Source organism: Arachis ipaensis, chromosome B1, assembly GCF_059453495.1.
Source record: "Arachis ipaensis isolate K30076 ecotype BB chromosome B1, ASM5945349v1, whole genome shotgun sequence".
Taxonomy (NCBI): Eukaryota; Viridiplantae; Streptophyta; class Magnoliopsida; order Fabales; family Fabaceae; genus Arachis; species Arachis ipaensis.
The window spans coordinates 6,348,368-6,366,831 of NC_142436.1; the positions used below are offsets into that span (position 1 = coordinate 6,348,368).

Genomic DNA, 18,464 nt, shown 5'->3' on the forward strand with positions numbered 1-18,464 from the left:
ATTTTGAGTTTTGTAGCTCCAGAAAATCCACTTTGAGTGCAGGAAGGTCAGAATCCAACAGCATCAGCAGTCCTTCTTCAACCTCTGAATCTGATTTCTGCTCAAGTCCCTCAATTTCAGCCAGAAAATACCTGAAATCACAGAAAAATACACAAACTCATAGTAAAGTCCAGAAATGTGAATTTAACATAAAAACTAATGAAAACATCCCTAAAAGTAACTAGATCCTACTAAAAACATACTAAAAACAATGTCAAAAAGCGTATAAATTATCCGCTCATCACAACACCAAACTTAAATTTTTGCTTGTCCCCAAGCAACTGAAAATCAAATAGGATAAAAAGAAGAGAATATACTATAAATTCCAAACTATCAATGAAACATAGCTCCAATCAGATGAGCGGGACTTATAGCTTTTTGCCTCTTGAATAGTTTTGGCATCTCACTCTATCCATTGAGGTTCAGAATGATTAGCTTCTATAGGAACTTAGAGTTCAGATAGTGTTATTGATTCTCCTAGTTCAGTATGATGATTCTTGAACACAGCTTCTTTATGAGTCTTGGCCGTGGCCCTAAGCACTTTGTTTTCCAGTATTACCACCGGACACATAAATGCCACAGACACATAATTGGGTGAACCTTTTCAGATTGTGACTCAGCTTTGCTAAAGTCCCCAATTAGAGGTGTCCAGGGTTCTTAAGCACACTCTTTTTTTGCTTTGGACCTTGACTTTAACCGCTCAGTCTCAAGTTTTCACTTGACACCTACACGCCACAAGCACATGGTTAGGGACAGCTTGGTTTAGCCGCTTAGACCAGGATTTTATTCCTTTAGGCCCTCCTATCCACTGATGCTCAAAGCCTTGAGATCCTTTTTATTTGCCCTTGCCTTTTGGTTTTAAGGGTTATTGGCTTTTTGCTCTTGCCTCTTGGTTTTAAGAGCTTTTGGCTTTTTCTGCTTGCTTTTTCTTTCTATTTTTTTTCTATTTTTTTTTGCCTATTTTTTTTCTGCAAGCTTTGTTCTTTGCTGCTTTTTCTTGCTTCAAGAATCATTTTTATGATTTTTCATATTATCAAATAACATGTCTCCTAGTCATCATTCTTTCAAGAGCCAACATATTTAACATTCTTAAACAACAACTTCAAAAGACATATGCACTGTTCAAGCATACATTCAGAAAACAAGAAGCATTGTCACCACATTAATATAATTAAACTAAGTTCAAGGATAAATTCGAAACTCATGTACTTCTTGTTCTTTTGAATTAAAACATTTTTCATTTAAGAGAGGTGATGGATTCATAGGACATTCATAACTTTAAGACCAAGTTACTAACTACTAATGATCATGTAATGAAGACACAAACATAGATAAGCACATAACATAGAAAACGAAAAACAGAAGAAATAAGAGCAAGGAATGAATCCACCTTAGTGATGGTGGCATTTCCTTCTTGAAGAACCAATGATGTCCTTGAGCTCTTCTATGTCTCTTCCTTGTCTTTGTTGCTCCTCCCTCATTGCTTTTTGATCTTTTCTTATTTCATGAAGGATGATGGAGTGCTCTTGATGTTCCACCCTTAGTTGCTTCCAATAATTGTGTGGAAGAAAATGTATCCCCTGAGGTATCTCAGGGATCTCTTGATTTGCAGTCAAATGTTCTACCACTGAGCTATAGACCCTTGAGATGAATCTTTCCATCTCCCATGACTCGGAGGTGGAAGCCTTTGTCTTCCCTTCCCCTCTTTTAGAGGTTTAGGTGCCATCAATGGTAATGGAAAAACAAAAAGCTTATGCTTTTACCACACCAAACTTAGAATGTTGCTCGCCCTCGAGCAAAAGAAGAAAGAATAGAAGAAGAAGAAGATATGGAGGAGATGGAGGGATGTGTGTATGGATGTGAGTGGTGAATGGAAAAGAGAAGGGATGTTCATGAATGGAGAGAGAGAGGGTGAGGTGGGTGGGAATCCTGTGGGGACCACAGATCCTGAGATGATCCTGTGGGGTCCACAGATCTTGAGGTGTCAAGGCATTTACATCCCTGCACCAATTTAGGCATGCAAAATGCCCTTGCACACAACTATGGGCGTTCAGCGCCAGGTTGGTGCCCATTTTGGGCGTTCAACGCCCATTTACTAGCCATTTCTGGCGTTGAACGCCAGAACCATGCTCTGTTCTGGCGTTGAACGCCAGGCAGGTGCTTCCTCCAGGGTGTGATTTTTCTTCTGCTGTTTTTGATTCCGTTTCCAATTTTTATATTTATTTTGTGACTCCACATGATCATGAACCTAAGAAAACATGAAAAACAAAAATATAGTTAGATAAATAAACATTGGGTTGCCTCCCAACAAGCGCTTCTTTAATGTCAATAGCTTGACAGTGGGCTCTCATGGAGCCTCACAGATGTTCAGAGCATGGTTGAGAGTCTCGAACACCAAACTTAGAGTTTGGATATGGGAGTTCAACACCAAACTTAGAGTTTGGTTGTGGCCTCCCAACACCAAACTTAGAGTCTAACTGTGGGGGCTTTGGTTGACTCTGCTTTGAGAGAAGCTTTTTCTGCTTCCTCTCCATGGATGCAGAGAGGGATCCTTGAGTTGTAAACACAAGGTTGTCCTTATTTAATTGAAGGATCAATTCTCCTCTGTCCACATCAATCACAGCTCTTGCTGTGGCTAGGAAAGGTCTTTCTAGGATGATGGATTCATCCTCTTCCTTTCCAGTATCCAGGACTATGAAATCAGCAGGGATGTAAAGGCCTTCAACCTTTACTAACACGTCCTCTACTTGTCCATAAGCCTGTTTTCTTGAATTGTCTGCCATCTCTAATGAGATTTTAGCAGCTTGCACCCCATAGATTCCCAGTTTCTCTATTACAGAGAGGGGCATGAGATTTATCCCTGAACCAAGGTCACACAGAGCCTTAAAGATCATGGTGCCTATAGTACAAGGTATTATGAACCTTCCAGGATCCTGTCTCTTCTGAGGCAATGTCAGTTGATCCAGATCACTTATTTCATTGGTGAACAAGGGAGGTTCATCTTCCCAAGTTTCAATACCAAATAATTTGGCATTCAACTTCATGATTGCACCAAGAAACTTGGCAGTTTGCTCTTCAGTAATATCCTCATTCTCTTCAGAGGAGGAATACTCATCAGAGCTCATGAAGGGCATAAGGAGGTTTAATGGGATCTCTATGGTCTCTAGATGAGCCTCAGAGTCCTTTGGTTCCTCAGAGGGAAGCTCCTTATTGATCACTGGACGTCCCAGGAGGTCTTCCTCCTTGGGATTCACGTCCTCTCCTCTCCTCACAGGTTCGGCCATGATGCTTATGTCAATGGCCTTGCACTCTCCTTTTGGATTCTCTTCTGTATTGCTTGGGAGAATACTAGGAGGGATTTCAGTGATCCTCTTACTCAGCTGGCCCACTTGTGCTTCCAAATTTCTAATGGAAGACCTTGTTTCATTCATGAAACTCACAGTGGCCTTAGATAGATCAGAGACTAAGTTTGCTAAATTAGAAGTATTTTGTTCAGAGTTCTCTGTCTGTTGCTGAGTGGATGATGGAAAAGGTTTATTATTGTTAAACATGTTTCTTCCACCATTATTAAAGCCTTGTTGAGGCTTTTGATCCTTCCATGAGAAATTTGGATGATTTCTCCATGTTGAGTTATAGGTGTTTCCATAAGGTTCACCTAAGTAATTCACCTTTGCTATTGCAGGGTTCTCAGGATCATAAGCTTCTTCTTCATAAGAAGCTTCTTGAGTACTGTTGGATGCAGTTTGCATTCCATTCAGACTCTAAGAGATCATATTGACTTGCTGAGTCAATATTTTGTTCTGAGCCAATATGGCATTCAGAGTATCAACTTCAAAAACTCCCTTCTTCATAGGCGTCCCATTATTCACAGGATTCCTTTCAGAAGTGTACATGAACTGGTTATTTGCAACCATGTCAATGAGTTCTTGAGCTTCTGCAGGCGTTTTCTTTAGGTGAATGGATCCACCTGCAGAGGTATCCAATGCCATCTTAGATAACTCAGACAGACCATTATAGAATATATCCAGGATGGTCCATTCTGAAAGCATGTCAGAAGGACACTTTTTGGTCAACTGTTTGTATCTTTCCCAAGCTTCATAGAGGGATTCATTTTCTTTCTGTTTGAAGGTCTGAACATCCACTCTAAGCTTGCTCAGCTTTTGAGGAGGAAAGAACTTGGCTAAGAAAGCCGTGACCAGCTTATCCCAAGAGTTCAGGCTGTCTTTAGGTTGAGAGTCCAACCATATTCTAGCTCTGTCTCTTACAGCAAAAGGGAAAAGCATGAGCCTGTAGACTTCAGGATCTACTCCATTAGTCTTAACAGTATCACATATCTGCAAGAATTCAGTTAAGAACTGAAAAGGATCTTCAGATGGAAGTCCATGAAACTTGCAGTTCTGCTGCATCAGAGAAACTAATTGAGGTTTCAGCTCAAAGTTGTTTGCTCCAATGGCAGGAATGGAGATGCTTCTTCCATGTAAATTGGAATTAGGTGCAGTAAAGTCACCAAGCATCCTCCTTGCATTATTGTTGTTGGGTTCGGCTGCCATCTCCTTTACTTGTTCGAAATTTTCAAAAAGGTTGTCTCTGAATTGTTGTAATTTAGCTTCTCTTAGTTTCCTCTTCAGAGTCCTTTCAGGTTCTGGATAAGCTTCAACAAGAATGCCTTTTTCTTTGTTCCTGCTCATAAGAAAGATAAGAGAACAAGAAAGGAAGAGGAATCCTCTATGTCACAGTAAAGAGGTTCCTTATTGTTAGTAGAAGAAGAAAAGGAATAGGGGTGTAATGTAAGGAAAGAGACACATTTGTGAGGAGAGCAGAGATGTGAGATGAAGAGAAGTGTTAGTAGATGAATAAACAAATAGAAGGAGATGAGAGAGGGAGAGAATTTTTGAAAATTATTTTTGAAAAAGAGTTGGTGATTTTCGAAAATAGTTTTTGAAAAAGGTTAGTGGTTTTTCGAAAATTCAAATAAAAAAAATAATTAGTTTAATTAAAAAGAAATTTTGAAAAAGAGGGAAGATATTTTCGAAAATTAGAGAGAGAGAGTTAGTTAGGTGGTTTTGAAAAAGATAAGAAACAAACAAAAAGTTAGTTAGTTAGTTGAAACAAATTTTGAAAATCAATTTTTGAAAAGAGAAGGAGATAAGAAGTTAGAAAAGATATTTTGAAATCAAATTTTGAAAAAGATAAGATAAGAAGATATTTTTTTTTTTTGAAAAGATATGATTGAAGTTAGTTTTTGAAAAAGATTTGATTTTTAAAATCACAATTAATGACTTGATTCACAAGAAATCACAAGATATGATTCTAGAACTTAAAGTTTGAATCTTTCTTAACAAGCAGGTAACAAACTTGAAATTTTTGAATCAAAACATTAATTGGTGATGTTATTTTCGAAAATTTGATATAAAAATAACAAAAAGATTTTTGAAAAATGTTTTTAGAATTTTCGAAAATAACTAAGAAAAATGAAAAAGATTTGATTTTTGAAAAAGATTTTTGAAGGAGATAGGATTTTTAAATTGAAAATTTGATTTGACTCATGAAAACAACTAGATTTTAAAAATTTTTGAAAAAGTCAAATCTAATTTTCGAATTTATGAGAGAGAAAAAGGGAAAGATATTTTTTTTTATTTTTGAATTTTTATGATGAGAGAGAAAAACAAGAAAAATGATGCAATGCATGAAAGTTATGGATCAAAACAATGAATACATGCAAGAATGCTATGAATGTCAAGATGAACACCAAGAACACTATGAAGATCATGATGAACATCAAGAACACATTTTTGAAAAAATTTTAATGCAAAGAAAACATGCAAGACACCAAACTTAGAATTCTTTAATGCTTAGACACTAAGAATTCAAGAATGCATATGAAAAACAAGAAAAGACACAAAACATGCAAATGCAAAGATCAAACAAGATGACTTACCAAGAACAACTTGAAGATCATGAAGAACACTATGAATGCATGATTATTTTCGAAAAATGCAAGATGCACATGCAATTGACACCAAACTTATAACATGACACAAGACTCAAACAAGAACACAAAAATATTTTTGATTTTTATGATTTTATGATTTTTTGTATTTTTTTTTTCGAAAATTATTTGAAAAACAAAAATAAGGATTTCAAAATCTTTAATATGAATTCCAGGAATCTTGTGCTCTTTAGTCTAAAGCTCCAATCAAAGGGTCAGACATGGCTTAATAGCCATTCAAGCTTTAGAATGGATTTACATCCATTGAGGTGATTAGTTGAAGACCAATCCCAAAGGGGTTTGGGTATGGCTTTTCAGCCATATAGGATTCAACATGTTACCATGAAACTCTAGAATTCATTCTTGAAAGTTTTGAAGCCATAGAATAATTTATTTTTGAAAACATTTTTATTTAAATTTTTTTTTTTCGAAAACAAAAGAAAAATTTTTTTTGAGAGATTTTTGAAAAATTTTTGAAAACAAAACAAAAAGAAAATTACCTAATCTGAGCAACAGGATGAACCGTTAGTTGTCCAAACTCGAACAATCCCCGGCAACGGCGCCAAAAACTTGGTATGCGAAATTGCTACTCAGGTTGTGAATTGTTGTTCGAAATTGATTCCCTGGCAATGGCACCAAAAACGGATGCACAGAACCATGGTCTAAACATATCTTCACAACTTCGCATAACTAACCAGCAAGTGCACTGGGTCGTCCAAGTAATACCTTACGTGAGTAAGGGTCGAATCCCACGGAGATTGTCGGCATGAAGCAAGCTATGGTCACCTTGTAAATCTCAGTCAGGCGGATATCAAATGGTTATGAAGTTTTCGAAAATAATATAATAAAATAGGGATAGAAATACTTATGCAATTCATTGATGAGAATTTCAGATAAGCGAATGGAGATGCTTTCGTTCCTCTGAATCTCTGCTTTCCTGCTATCTTCATCCAATCAGTCTTACTCCTTTCCATGGCTGGCTTTATGTAATACATCACCACTGTCAATGGCTACTTTCAGTCATCTCTCGGGAAAATGATCCAATGCCCTGTCACGGCACGGCTAATCGTCTGGAGGCATCACCCTTGTCAATGGCTTCATCTTATCCTCTCAGTGAAAATGGTCAACGCACCCTGTCACGGCACGGCTATTCATCTGTCGGTTCTCGATCATGCTGGAATAGGATTTACTATCCTTTTGCGTCTGTCACTAACGCCCTGCAATCGCGAGTTTGGAGCTCGTCACAGTCATTCATTCATTGAATCCTACTCGGAATACCACAGACAAGGTTTAGACTTTTCGGATTCTCTTGAATGCCGCCATCATTCTAGCTTACACCACAAAAATTCTGGTTAGGAGATCTAAGAGATACTCATTCAATCGAAGGTAGAACGGAAGTGGTTGTCAGGCACGCGTTCATAGGGAATGATGATGATTGTCACGTTCATCACATTCAGGTTAAATTGCGAATGAATATCTTAGAAGCGAAATAAGATGAATTGAATAGAAAACAGTAGTACTTTGCATTAATCTTTGAGGAACAGCAGAGCTCCACACCTTAATCTATGGAGTGTAGAAACTCTACCGTTGAAAATACATAAGTGAAAGGTCCAGGCATGGCCGAGATGGCCAGCCTCCAAAACGAGATCTAAGATAGCATACAACTGATCAAAGATACCTAATACAATAGTAAAAGGTCCTATTTATAATAAACTAGCTACTAGGGTTTACAAAAGTAAGTAATTGATGCATAAATCCACTTCCGGGGCCCACTTGGTGTGTGCTTGGACTGAGCTTTGAGTGTTGCACGTGTAGAGGTCCTTCTTGGAGTTGAACGCCAGCTTTTGTGCCAGTTTGGGTGTTCAACTCTGGTTTTGGCTCCTTTTCTGGCGCTGGACGCCAGATTTGGGTAGAAAGCTGGCGTTGAACGCCAGTTTGCGTCGTCTATTCTTGGTCAAAGTATGGACTATTATATATTGCTGGAAAGCCCTGGATGTCTACTTTCCAACGCAATTGGAAGCGCGCCATTTCGAGTTCTGTAGCTCCAGAAAATCCACTTTGAGTGCAGGGAGGTCAGAATCCAACAGCATCAGCAGTCCTTCTTCAACCTCTGAATCTGATTTCTGCTCAAGTCCCTCAATTTCAGCCAGAAAATACCTGAAATCACAGAAAAACACACAAACTCATAGTAAAGTCCAGAAATATGAATTTAACATAAAAACTAATGAAAACATCCCTAAAAGTAACTAGATCCTACTAAAAACATACTAAAAATAATGTCAAAAAGCGTATAAATTATCCGCTCATCACTGAGAGTATTTTTTTTATTTATTAAATATAATTTATTATGATAAATTAATTATATCAACTAATTAATTTAATTAAATATTTAAGTATCACATAATTTATTGTAATTTATATTAATTTATTTTAGTAATATTTTTTAATTTATTTCTTGTAATTTACTAAACCAAATTAATTACTAATTATGTATATTAATTAATTTAATTAATTTATTAGTCATTAAAATATTAAATTTATGAATAAAATAGATAATTAAAATATTTTTAATTAATAATTAAATCAAATCAAATCATATATATTAAACCAAATTTAAATTTTGTGAATTACTTATTTTAATGACTAATAAAATTATTTTTTTACATATTCTAAGTTGATAGATCAAGAATTTGTAAATAAAATTTTACTTCTTATAACTGAATAGATCTCCCGTAGAATTAAAGTATAAATGTCTCTCATCTTATATATTCTCTATTCTAGACACAATTTATTTAATCGATTATCTGCTAATACAAGCTATGACTTCAAATATTGAAAAATAATATTTTTCATATCTCATTTGGGTTATATATAAGAAGCAACAGCAATATGCTTCTTTAAACTCCAAGTATCATGATTACAACTATTCTTGCATACATGCATAAATATAACATCTATGGTGTAAGTCTTTATGCACTATTTGAATAGTGATTTGATATCACATTATATATATTTGACTATTTGTGTACATTTTTTTAATTAAGTTGACACAAATCCAATAAAAAAAGAGCATACGCCTGTTTTTTTTTTTTTTTTGCTTTTTTTAGTGCAAATATTTTGTTATAGAGCACAAAAATTTGATATGGTACAAAAAAATTTTATACATAACACAAATATTTTTTCACAAAACACAAACTTATAGATGTAACAGATAAATTTTTACACATAGTATAAAAAAATTTATTATGAACATGATTTATTGGTTGAGTGAGTCAATATTATAGACATATAATCTTTTAAAAATATTTGTGTTGTGTACAAAAAATTTTTATGCTATGCATTAAAATTTTTTATGGTGTACACCAAAATTTCTGTACAGTCTGTATATTATTAGTTAGGTGTCAATATTTTAGACAGTTCTTAAAAAATTTTTATACTGTGCATCGAATTTTTTGGGTAAATCACACATATAAACCAAATGGAACCCAAAATTACACAATTCTACCAAAAGAGAAAACGTTACAAGGATACACTAAAAGGACGATTTTATTAAATTCGAATCAGCTTCGAAGAATTACCCATTCAAACAGTAATTGAAATCATACCAATTTGAATTACTAGAGATACACACAAATTGAATTGGTCCGATTTATGCAATTCGAAGCAGCATGAGTCGATTTATACATGCATGTAAAGTCTCTAATAATTCCAAACAAGCTATCTCGATTTACCTCCGGTTTTGTTCTTATATAATTCGAATTGAGCTGATTATAATTGCTATGCATTGAGCTGTATTACAAATTTTTATAGTACTCCTAACATTTTTTAAGTCATTTTTTAAAATTATTTTGCATGGAATAAAATATTTTTTGCAGTATAATTTAAATAAATTTATTAAAAAAATTTATTAAAAAATACATTTACTCAAATTTCAAATATAATACTCTTCTACATAATTAATAATTTAAAAATTTAAAAAATTATTTTACTTCATGCAAAGAAATTAAAAAAATTAAATTTAAATACAAATATTCATGATGTACTCAAATTTTAAATAAGATACTCTATATAATCAATAATAATTTAAAAATTAAAAAAATATTTTATTCCATGCAGAACAATTTAAAAAAAATGGCTTAAAAGATATTAGGAGTACTATAAAAATTTGAAATGTCCCATTGATTTAGGTAAATAAATGATAAAAATATATTTTTTAATTTTTAAATTATTATTGACTATGTAGTATTTTATTTAAAATTTGAGTACATACATGTATTTTTTTTTTGTGACAGTACATACATGTATTTACTCAAGTCATTGGGATATTACAAATTTTTATAGTACATCTAACATCTTTTAAGCCCCTTTTTTTTAAATTGTTTTGCATGGAATAAAATATTTTTTGTAATATAATTTAACTAATTTTATTAAAAATTAATAATTTAAAAATTAAAAAATATATTTTATTCTATGCATTGGAAAAAAGTTAACAAAATATTTAATTACGATATTTCTTCAAAATATTTATGAGCTATCAATTCGAATTCATATTCTTGATAGCTCATGAATATTTTGAAAAAGTCTCGTAATTAAATAGTTTGTTAGCTCATTTTTTTAAAATAATTTTGTATGGAATAAAATAATTTTTTAAATTTATAAATTATTATTGATTATGTAGAATATTTTATTTAAAATTTTAGTACATACATAAATATTTATCTTTAAATTTAATCTTTTTTTTAATTATTTCGCATGAAATAAAATATTTTTTTTAATTTTTAAATTATTAATTATGTAGAAGAGTATTATATTTGGAATTTGAGTAAATATACTTTTTAATAATTTTTTTTGATAAATTTATTTAAATTATACCATAAAAATATTTTATTTCATGCAAAATAATTTTAAAAAATGACTTAAAAGATGTTAGAAATACTATAAAAAATTTTAATATAGATCAATGCATAATAATTCGAATCAGCCCCATTCGAATTATATAAGAACAAAATCAGGGGTAAATCGAAACAGCTTGTTTCGAATTATTAGGGACTTTACATGCATGCATAAATTGACTCATGCTACTTCGAATTGCATAAATCTAACCAATTCGATCTGTGTGTATCTCTAGTAATTCAAATTGGTCTAATTCGAATTAGTGTTGGAATGGGTAATTCGAACGAGGTTGATTTGAATTACATAAAATTATTTTTCTGGTAGATCCTTGTAACATTTTTCTTTTTGGTAGAATTGTGTAATTTTGGGCTCCATTTGATTTATATGTGTGATTTACCCGAATTTTTTTATATTATATACTAAATTTTATGAGCTGTGTACTAAAATTTCTGTATCGTGCGTATTTGTTAGTTGGATGTCAATATTCTAAAAATGTTGTCTTCTTATAATTAAACTAAAATGAGTTTTACTTTTTTAAAATTAAATTAACTTTTAATTAAAATTAAATAACTTTAATCTTAAAAAATATTTTAGTCTTTTAAAATTAGTACTAAAAATATATTTTCGATTTTTTAGTTTTTTAAACATTTTATTTTTGTTTCAATTATAATATTATAATAAATTTTTAAATATCATAATAGTCTAATATGAGTAATATTAATAAAAAAAACTAATAAGTTAAAACTGACCTAAGATAAAATATTAATATTAGTCCAAATAAAATTTAAATAAAAAATATAAAATAAATATAAATGCTATTTTTTTTTAACTCTTTAAAAGAAATTTTAATACTTCAAAGTTTTAAAGAGTATAAAATTACATCCCTTCTTTTATCTATTTTATCTCACTTATATACCATTATCAATAATTAATTATAAATTTGAAAATTAAAATATATAATAAAATATTCTCAAATTACAATTAAAATTGAATTGAAATTTAAATTTAAATATAATTATATTATATTACTAATTTAACAATTAAAATGTGTCACATTATACTCATTAAAATTGTGCTAAAATATTTTTCTTTAAAATTAATAAACTCCCTTCCTCCGTCCTTTTATCTACCTCTTCTCCCGTTTTCTATTTTTCTCCATCTTTTCCAATCTATAAATAACTTATGAGTTATATTTTATATTACTAATTTGACAAATCAAAATGCGTCACAAGGTATTCTTTCATTGCAATTAAAATAATTTTTTTGTCCAAAATTAACAAACTTTTTCTCTTCTTCTTTTTTATCTTTCTCTTTTTTTGTCTCTCTTAATCTCTATTAGTCTCTACCTTTCTATTATACAAAAAATAAATATTAATAAAATAATATAATTCAAATACATTCATAAAATTATAAAAAATATATTAAATTTATAATTAAATAATTACAAAATAAATTTGTAATAATATTCACACAAAAATATTATTATTATTATTATTATTATTATTATTATTATTATTATTATTATTATTATTATTATTATTATGCATATTTTTTTAATTTTTTATTTAATTTCAAATTTTTATTGTTTATTCTTTTAATCTATATTTTTACTTCTCTTTTTGCAAATATTTATTACATATAATTTGGAGAGAATACTAATGTTGGTTAATAATTAGAATTAAGATTCAATTATTTTAAAAAAAATATTTTTGAGTTAATTTTATAATTATTAATATAAAGTTTTTATACTCATATCTAATTATATTTTTATATAAATAGAGAGAGAAAATATTATTTTCAAATAACAAGTATATTAAAGTTAATTATTTTTATTTGTACAATATACTTAACACCTAATCAAATGTAAAAGTATACACATTATATTCTTTTAAGTTTTAGATAACAAATGTTAAAATTAATTAAACTCTTTAATATAAAAATAATAACTAAAAAATTTATTATTTAATTTTTTTTATCTACAGAGACTCTGGTCTTTTTAGTTAACCGAGACTTTTGTTTTTTACAATTTTTCTGTAAAAATAATTTAATTTTATAAATCTTTTGTACTATAATATATATAATATTAAGATAAAATCAACATAATTTTAAAAGACTTATATTTTCGTAATATTATTACTGACAAAAAATACTAATTTATATTTATTCAATGGCCAAGACCAAGAATGACCCAAGTAGCACCAGCTCAACCCTAGTCACAAAGAGGTAACATTGCTCCATTACACTTAATTAACTGAGATGCTCATTCAATCTCTAAAACATTTTCAACACTGCACCTCAACTTTACTATCTCTTTTCTTTTTTAAAGTAAAGTTACGATTTTACCTTTATTATGCAGGTAACCTAAGACAAATTGATTGGGTTTGAGGGATTGGCCTAAATGTTAAGAGAAGGTGGCCTCCGAGCTGTTCTTGCTTAAGAACCGCCATCTGAGTTGTATACGTGAGAGAATGTGGGAGTGGTACCTGTAAAGACACTCTGATGCCTAAGTTAGCAAAGGGGGTAAGCAGGTTTAGAGTGTATTAGAATTTGGCTTTACCTAAGTGTGTCAGTGTATTTATAGGTGATGATCCAATAACCATCGTTGGTGTAGTTCCACTTCTGAAGGTGGATAACCGTTCCTTTATCTTAGAGTTGTTGAGATAGCTCTTCTAGAAGTGGATGACAGATTTTAGGGGGCAGTTACTTATTTGAATAAGCGTTATCTACCAGCTCATGTGGAACCCGACCTCTTTTGGAAAGGTTGGGTAGGTGGTAAAGGCAAACCTTTGGATTGGACCTTTTTGGCTTACTTGGGTCTGGGCCATAATATTAGGCCAGGGCATGAACAGTGCCACTACTCGAGTCCGATCTCTTAGCTATGAGTTGGATTCAAGTATCGATTGAACTCGGGTTCATTCAAGTCGGAAAACGACGTGATTTTGAATCTCTCAAGCGTCGCGTCTAATCAAACGTCGCGTCCATTTGAGATTTTGCATTTACACATGGGGGCAGTTACATTGGTAATGACGCTTTTCTTTAATGACTGTATCGTTTTACTGTTATGTCCCTAGTCTGTTATAAATACTTTTCCCTCTTCTTTCTTTGTTTTCTTTCGTCTACTCTTCGAAGCTTCTTTCCCTGCTCTTTCACTTTTTCACTCAAAAACTCCCTTTGGTCTTCCGTTCTCAGGTGCTTCGTCGCTTTCTTTCGCCGTGACTGCTTTTCTTCGATTCTACAAAAAAGGTTGGTTCTTTTTTATCTTCCCTTGTTATTTGTGTAGTGTTTTCTTTATTTTTGCTTGGTGCACTTACGTGTTTGAGGGAAGTTTTATGCCTTTGTCGTTCCTCTGCGAAGTTTTAGAATTTTCACATGTTGAAAAAAATCGCCTTTTTGCCGCTTAGTGATTGTTTTCTTGTTTGCCTTGGAAGAAACAGTCTTGTTTTTTGGGGCCCTGTTTTTTGATGATTTTATTTTTCTTTGTAGGTTTTATTACTTTTATATATACTCCCTTGTTGCTAAAAAATGTCTTTCCGTATCCCTGAGACCTTCTTGAGATGGGTAGATGATTCCGTACTTATTGAAAAATCTCTAGTGGATACTGACTTCATAACCGAGCTTCGTACCCATCATAGAATTTGTAGTCTTGAGCTTGACGAGTCTAAGTATGCATTAGTGGCCCCGGATCCTGAGGACCGGGTTTGCTGTGGGAGATTGCTGATTCTTATTCTCATTCTCATTTTTTTTCATGTACGATAGCCTTTTCACCCGTTTGGGGGTTTCCCTTCCTTTTTTTGATTTTGAAATGAAAGTTTTGTCCCACTGTCGAGTTACTCCTACCCAACTCCACCCCAATTCTTGGGGTTTCCTGAAGATTTACCAGCTTGTTAGCCAAGAGCTTGACTTTTTGACTTCTTTAAAAATCTTTTTTTATCTCTTCCACCTTACCCGACCTTTTAGCAAACAAAACACACAACAATGGGTATCTTTTCGAGCTATTCAGGGTCAAAAGGTATTTTCCATTTTTGGCAAGTCCTTTCATGACTTTAGAAACTTTTTCTTCAAGGTCCAGCCTGTAGAGGGCCATCACCCCTTTTTCCTAAATGAGAATAACGAGCCCCGATTTTCTCTGTATTGGTCGGAGGCCTCCCCTATCGATAAGTATAACTTAGATGACTTGAATGAGGTAGAGGAGGCCGTTGTTGGGTTTTTTCAAGAGGCCTGGGGGAGAGCTCCAAATCTGGATACTAAGAAATTCCTCATGGGCCTTCCGAGTTTCGTCCAAACCGAGCTAGGTAGCTTTTGGTTCTTTGTGGTTGCTTTTGTGATATCTTCCGACTAGTATTTATCTGGTTTGTATACTAATTGTTTTTGGTCTTCTTTCCAGAAATGGTGAAGAGTGGATCAAGTGTTGCCTATCAAAAAGTCCAGAAAGCAAAGAGGAAGGCCTGTGCCCAAACTGATGCTGCAAAGGTCGGAGCTTCTGACACTTCTCTTCTCCGAGATTCGGGTTTGGAGACCTCCTCTTCTCATCCTATTTTGGTAAACCCTATTCAAACTTCTTCCCTTCCTCCTCCTGCTCCTGCCCCACCACCCGTTCAGCCCTCCGCCGAACCTGAAAAGAAGAAGCGGAAGACCTCGGAGACTGGTTCTTCCACTGCTGGGGAGACCAACTTTGATGGTCCAAAGTTTGCAAGGAAGCACATCCTTCCTTTTAGCCAAATTTTCATGGATGATGCTTCCTTGCGAAACCATCTTCAGATTCTTGCTCGAGGGGGGGGGGAGGGGAGAATTCGGACGGCGGGGGTCTGTACTGCCCTTCTTGATATACTCGACAAAACTCCATTGAGTTCTTTTCAAAAATCCATAGAGGACCTTTAGGGGAAGATTGTCCTGTATCAGGAAGAGGAGAAGAGGCTGCATGGGGAGAATGCCTGGTTGAAGGAGGAGCTTGCCCAACTCCAAGAAAGGGAGAAAAATTGATGGGCCAATGTGTCATGGCCGAGGGGTTGAAGGAGAAGGCAGAGCAAGATTATGTCAGGCTTCTTTCTGAGAATATTGATCCGCAAAAGTAGCTGGAGTTGAATTGAGAGACCTATCAGGACCTGGAAGATTCTATTGTGGAGAGCTTAGAGGAGGCATTCAGGGTGTTCAAGGAACAAGTCGGAGTTATCGCTCCTGACTTGGACCTTTTACCCCTCCATCCCGATAAAGTTGTTATTGATGGTGCAATTGTCTCTCCTCCTCGTTCTGAGATCGATAGCGCGTTATTGAGTCCCCTCCTCGCGAGGTGGAGCAACAAGAAGGATTCCTGCCGAGCTTTTCTTGTCAACCAGCCAAAGCTCCGACCTCTGCCACTGAAGAGATCCCTCTGACCCCTCCAACTCCTTCAGCAGATTCGAGTTCCACTCTTGTTGATGACTCCAATCCTCTTTCCTAGTGATTTAGCTATTAGGGTCCGGCTTGTGGGTCCTTTTTGAACAATTTATTTTTATGTGTTTGTTTAATGTGGTGGTTCCTGACATTTGACCATAAATAAGGTCAACAATTATTCGTTTTGCGGGTCCATTTTTTTATAAGGGCCTTTTAAAAATATTTTTATTATGCACACTTTGCTGGTGTTTTTTGTGCTTGACGAGAAATAGTTTTTTGTTGAATAATCTTTCAACTTTATAAGGTTTTTTTTTTGTGAAAAACCTATGTTGTTTTGATCTCCTCAGTTTATGAAGAAAGTTTTTTTGGTCTAAGTTAGATAATTTCACTATCGTCCAGGACTTTTCGAAAAGCTTTTTGTAGTGTAATTTTGAGAAAACCTTCGCTTCTATCTCCGAAAGATTTTTATATCTCTTTTGTGTTCCGTTATTTTAACTTTACCTATTCAATTTTGTTTATTGAATTGTTTTCATAACTTAGGTCATTTTTGCGATGCATTTGGTCTTTTCTCGGGCTTCCCGACTTGTGAGTCGTTAGCGATATTATTTCTGAGTTATGATGATCGTCTTTTATAACCTCTTTACACCGATTTGTACCTCGTCGTTTTATCTCGCCGACCACTCAGATCGGTCAAAGGATTTTCACGCTTTTTCGAGCTTAAATCGGTGCGTTTTGTAGAATATTAATGGAATTATGGAGAGATAAAATAAATGCTTATTGATTGATGGAGATAACTTTTAAAAGGTTGTTTTTAGCTACTAGGGAAAAAAATATTTAACCCTTAGTCCCCGCTTTGATGCCTCATTAAAACCCCCTTTAGGAAAATCCCTTTTTTGGGAAAAAAAAAACGTGAAGTCGGGAAAAATAGTACAACAGGGAGCGGAGTGCGCTTCTAGCTATAATATCTTCTCATATTGCAGGCATGCCATGACCTAGGGAGATCGGCACCGCTCAAGTCGAAAATTTTTCAATACCCCTTTTTGAGGACTTCACTTATCTTATATGGCTATTTCCAGTTGGCAGTGAGCTTTCCTTCGCCTGACTTGTTTACACCTATGTCTTTCCTAATCAGGACCAAGTCGTCTGAGGCGAAACTTCTACGAATGACTTTTTTATTGTATCTACTTGTCATCCTTTGCTTGAGCACTGCTTCCCTTATCTGGGCCTGTTCTCGGACTTCAGGGAGTAGTTCGAGTTTTTCTTTATGTGCTTGAAGATTGCCGACCTCATCATAGAATCTCACCCTTAGACTTTGCTTGCTGACTTCAATTGGTATCGTGGCTTCTATGCCATAAGCAAGTCGGAAGGGTGTTTCTCCCGTGGCAGACTGAGGCATAGTCCAATATGCCCAAGCCCACTTTGCATCTTGAAGCCTTTTCTTTAATCCGACTAGTATGACTTTATTGGCTGCTTCTGCTTGCCCATTTGCTTGTAGGTGTTCAACCGAAGTGAACTGATGCTTGATCTTCATACTGGCTACCAAATTTCTGAATATAGAGTCCGTGAACTAGATACCATTATCCGTGGTGATAAAATGGAGAATTTCATACCTGGTAATAATATTTTTGTAGAGGAACTTCCGACTTTTCTGAGCTGTGATGGTGGCCAAGGGTTCTGCTCCACTTTGTGAAGTAGTCTACTCCCACTATGAGGTATTTTACTTGTCCAGACGCTTGGGAAAAAGGTCCGAGTAGATCTAATCCCCATTTTTCAAAAGGCCATGGAGATGTTATACTGATAAGATCTTCGGGGGGAGCAACGTGAAAGTTGGCATGCATTTGGCATGGCTGACATTTCTTCACGAAGTCGGTAGCACCCTTTTGTAAGGTTGGCTAGTAGAATCCGGCTCGGATAACTTTTCTGGTTAAAGACCTTGGTCCGAGATGGTTGTGCACCTCTTCCAAAACTTTTGTCGTCTTTGAGGTCGAGACACACTTCAGCAATGGTGTGGATATCCCTCTTCTATAGAGGATGCAAAGAAATATCTTTCAAGTTACTTTCTTTTTATAGTAAAGTTACAATTTTACTTTTTTTTTTTTTTGTCATTTTTTGTTTTTAATATTGGAATAGTAGTGGTGTTTTTTTGAAACGTGGACTATTGGAGTATTATTCT

At 33.8% G+C, this 18,464-nt stretch overlaps 1 protein-coding gene across 1 annotated transcript; it reads right to left on the reverse strand.

Moving 5' to 3' along the window:
* Positions 1-17,357: 17,357 nt before the first annotated feature.
* Positions 17,358-17,822, reverse strand: LOC107645138 (uncharacterized). The gene has a single exon (XM_016349120.1). The coding sequence runs from the start codon at positions 17,820-17,822 to the stop codon at positions 17,358-17,360; it is 465 nt and encodes a 154-aa protein (XP_016204606.1).
* Positions 17,823-18,464: the final 642 nt, after the last annotated feature.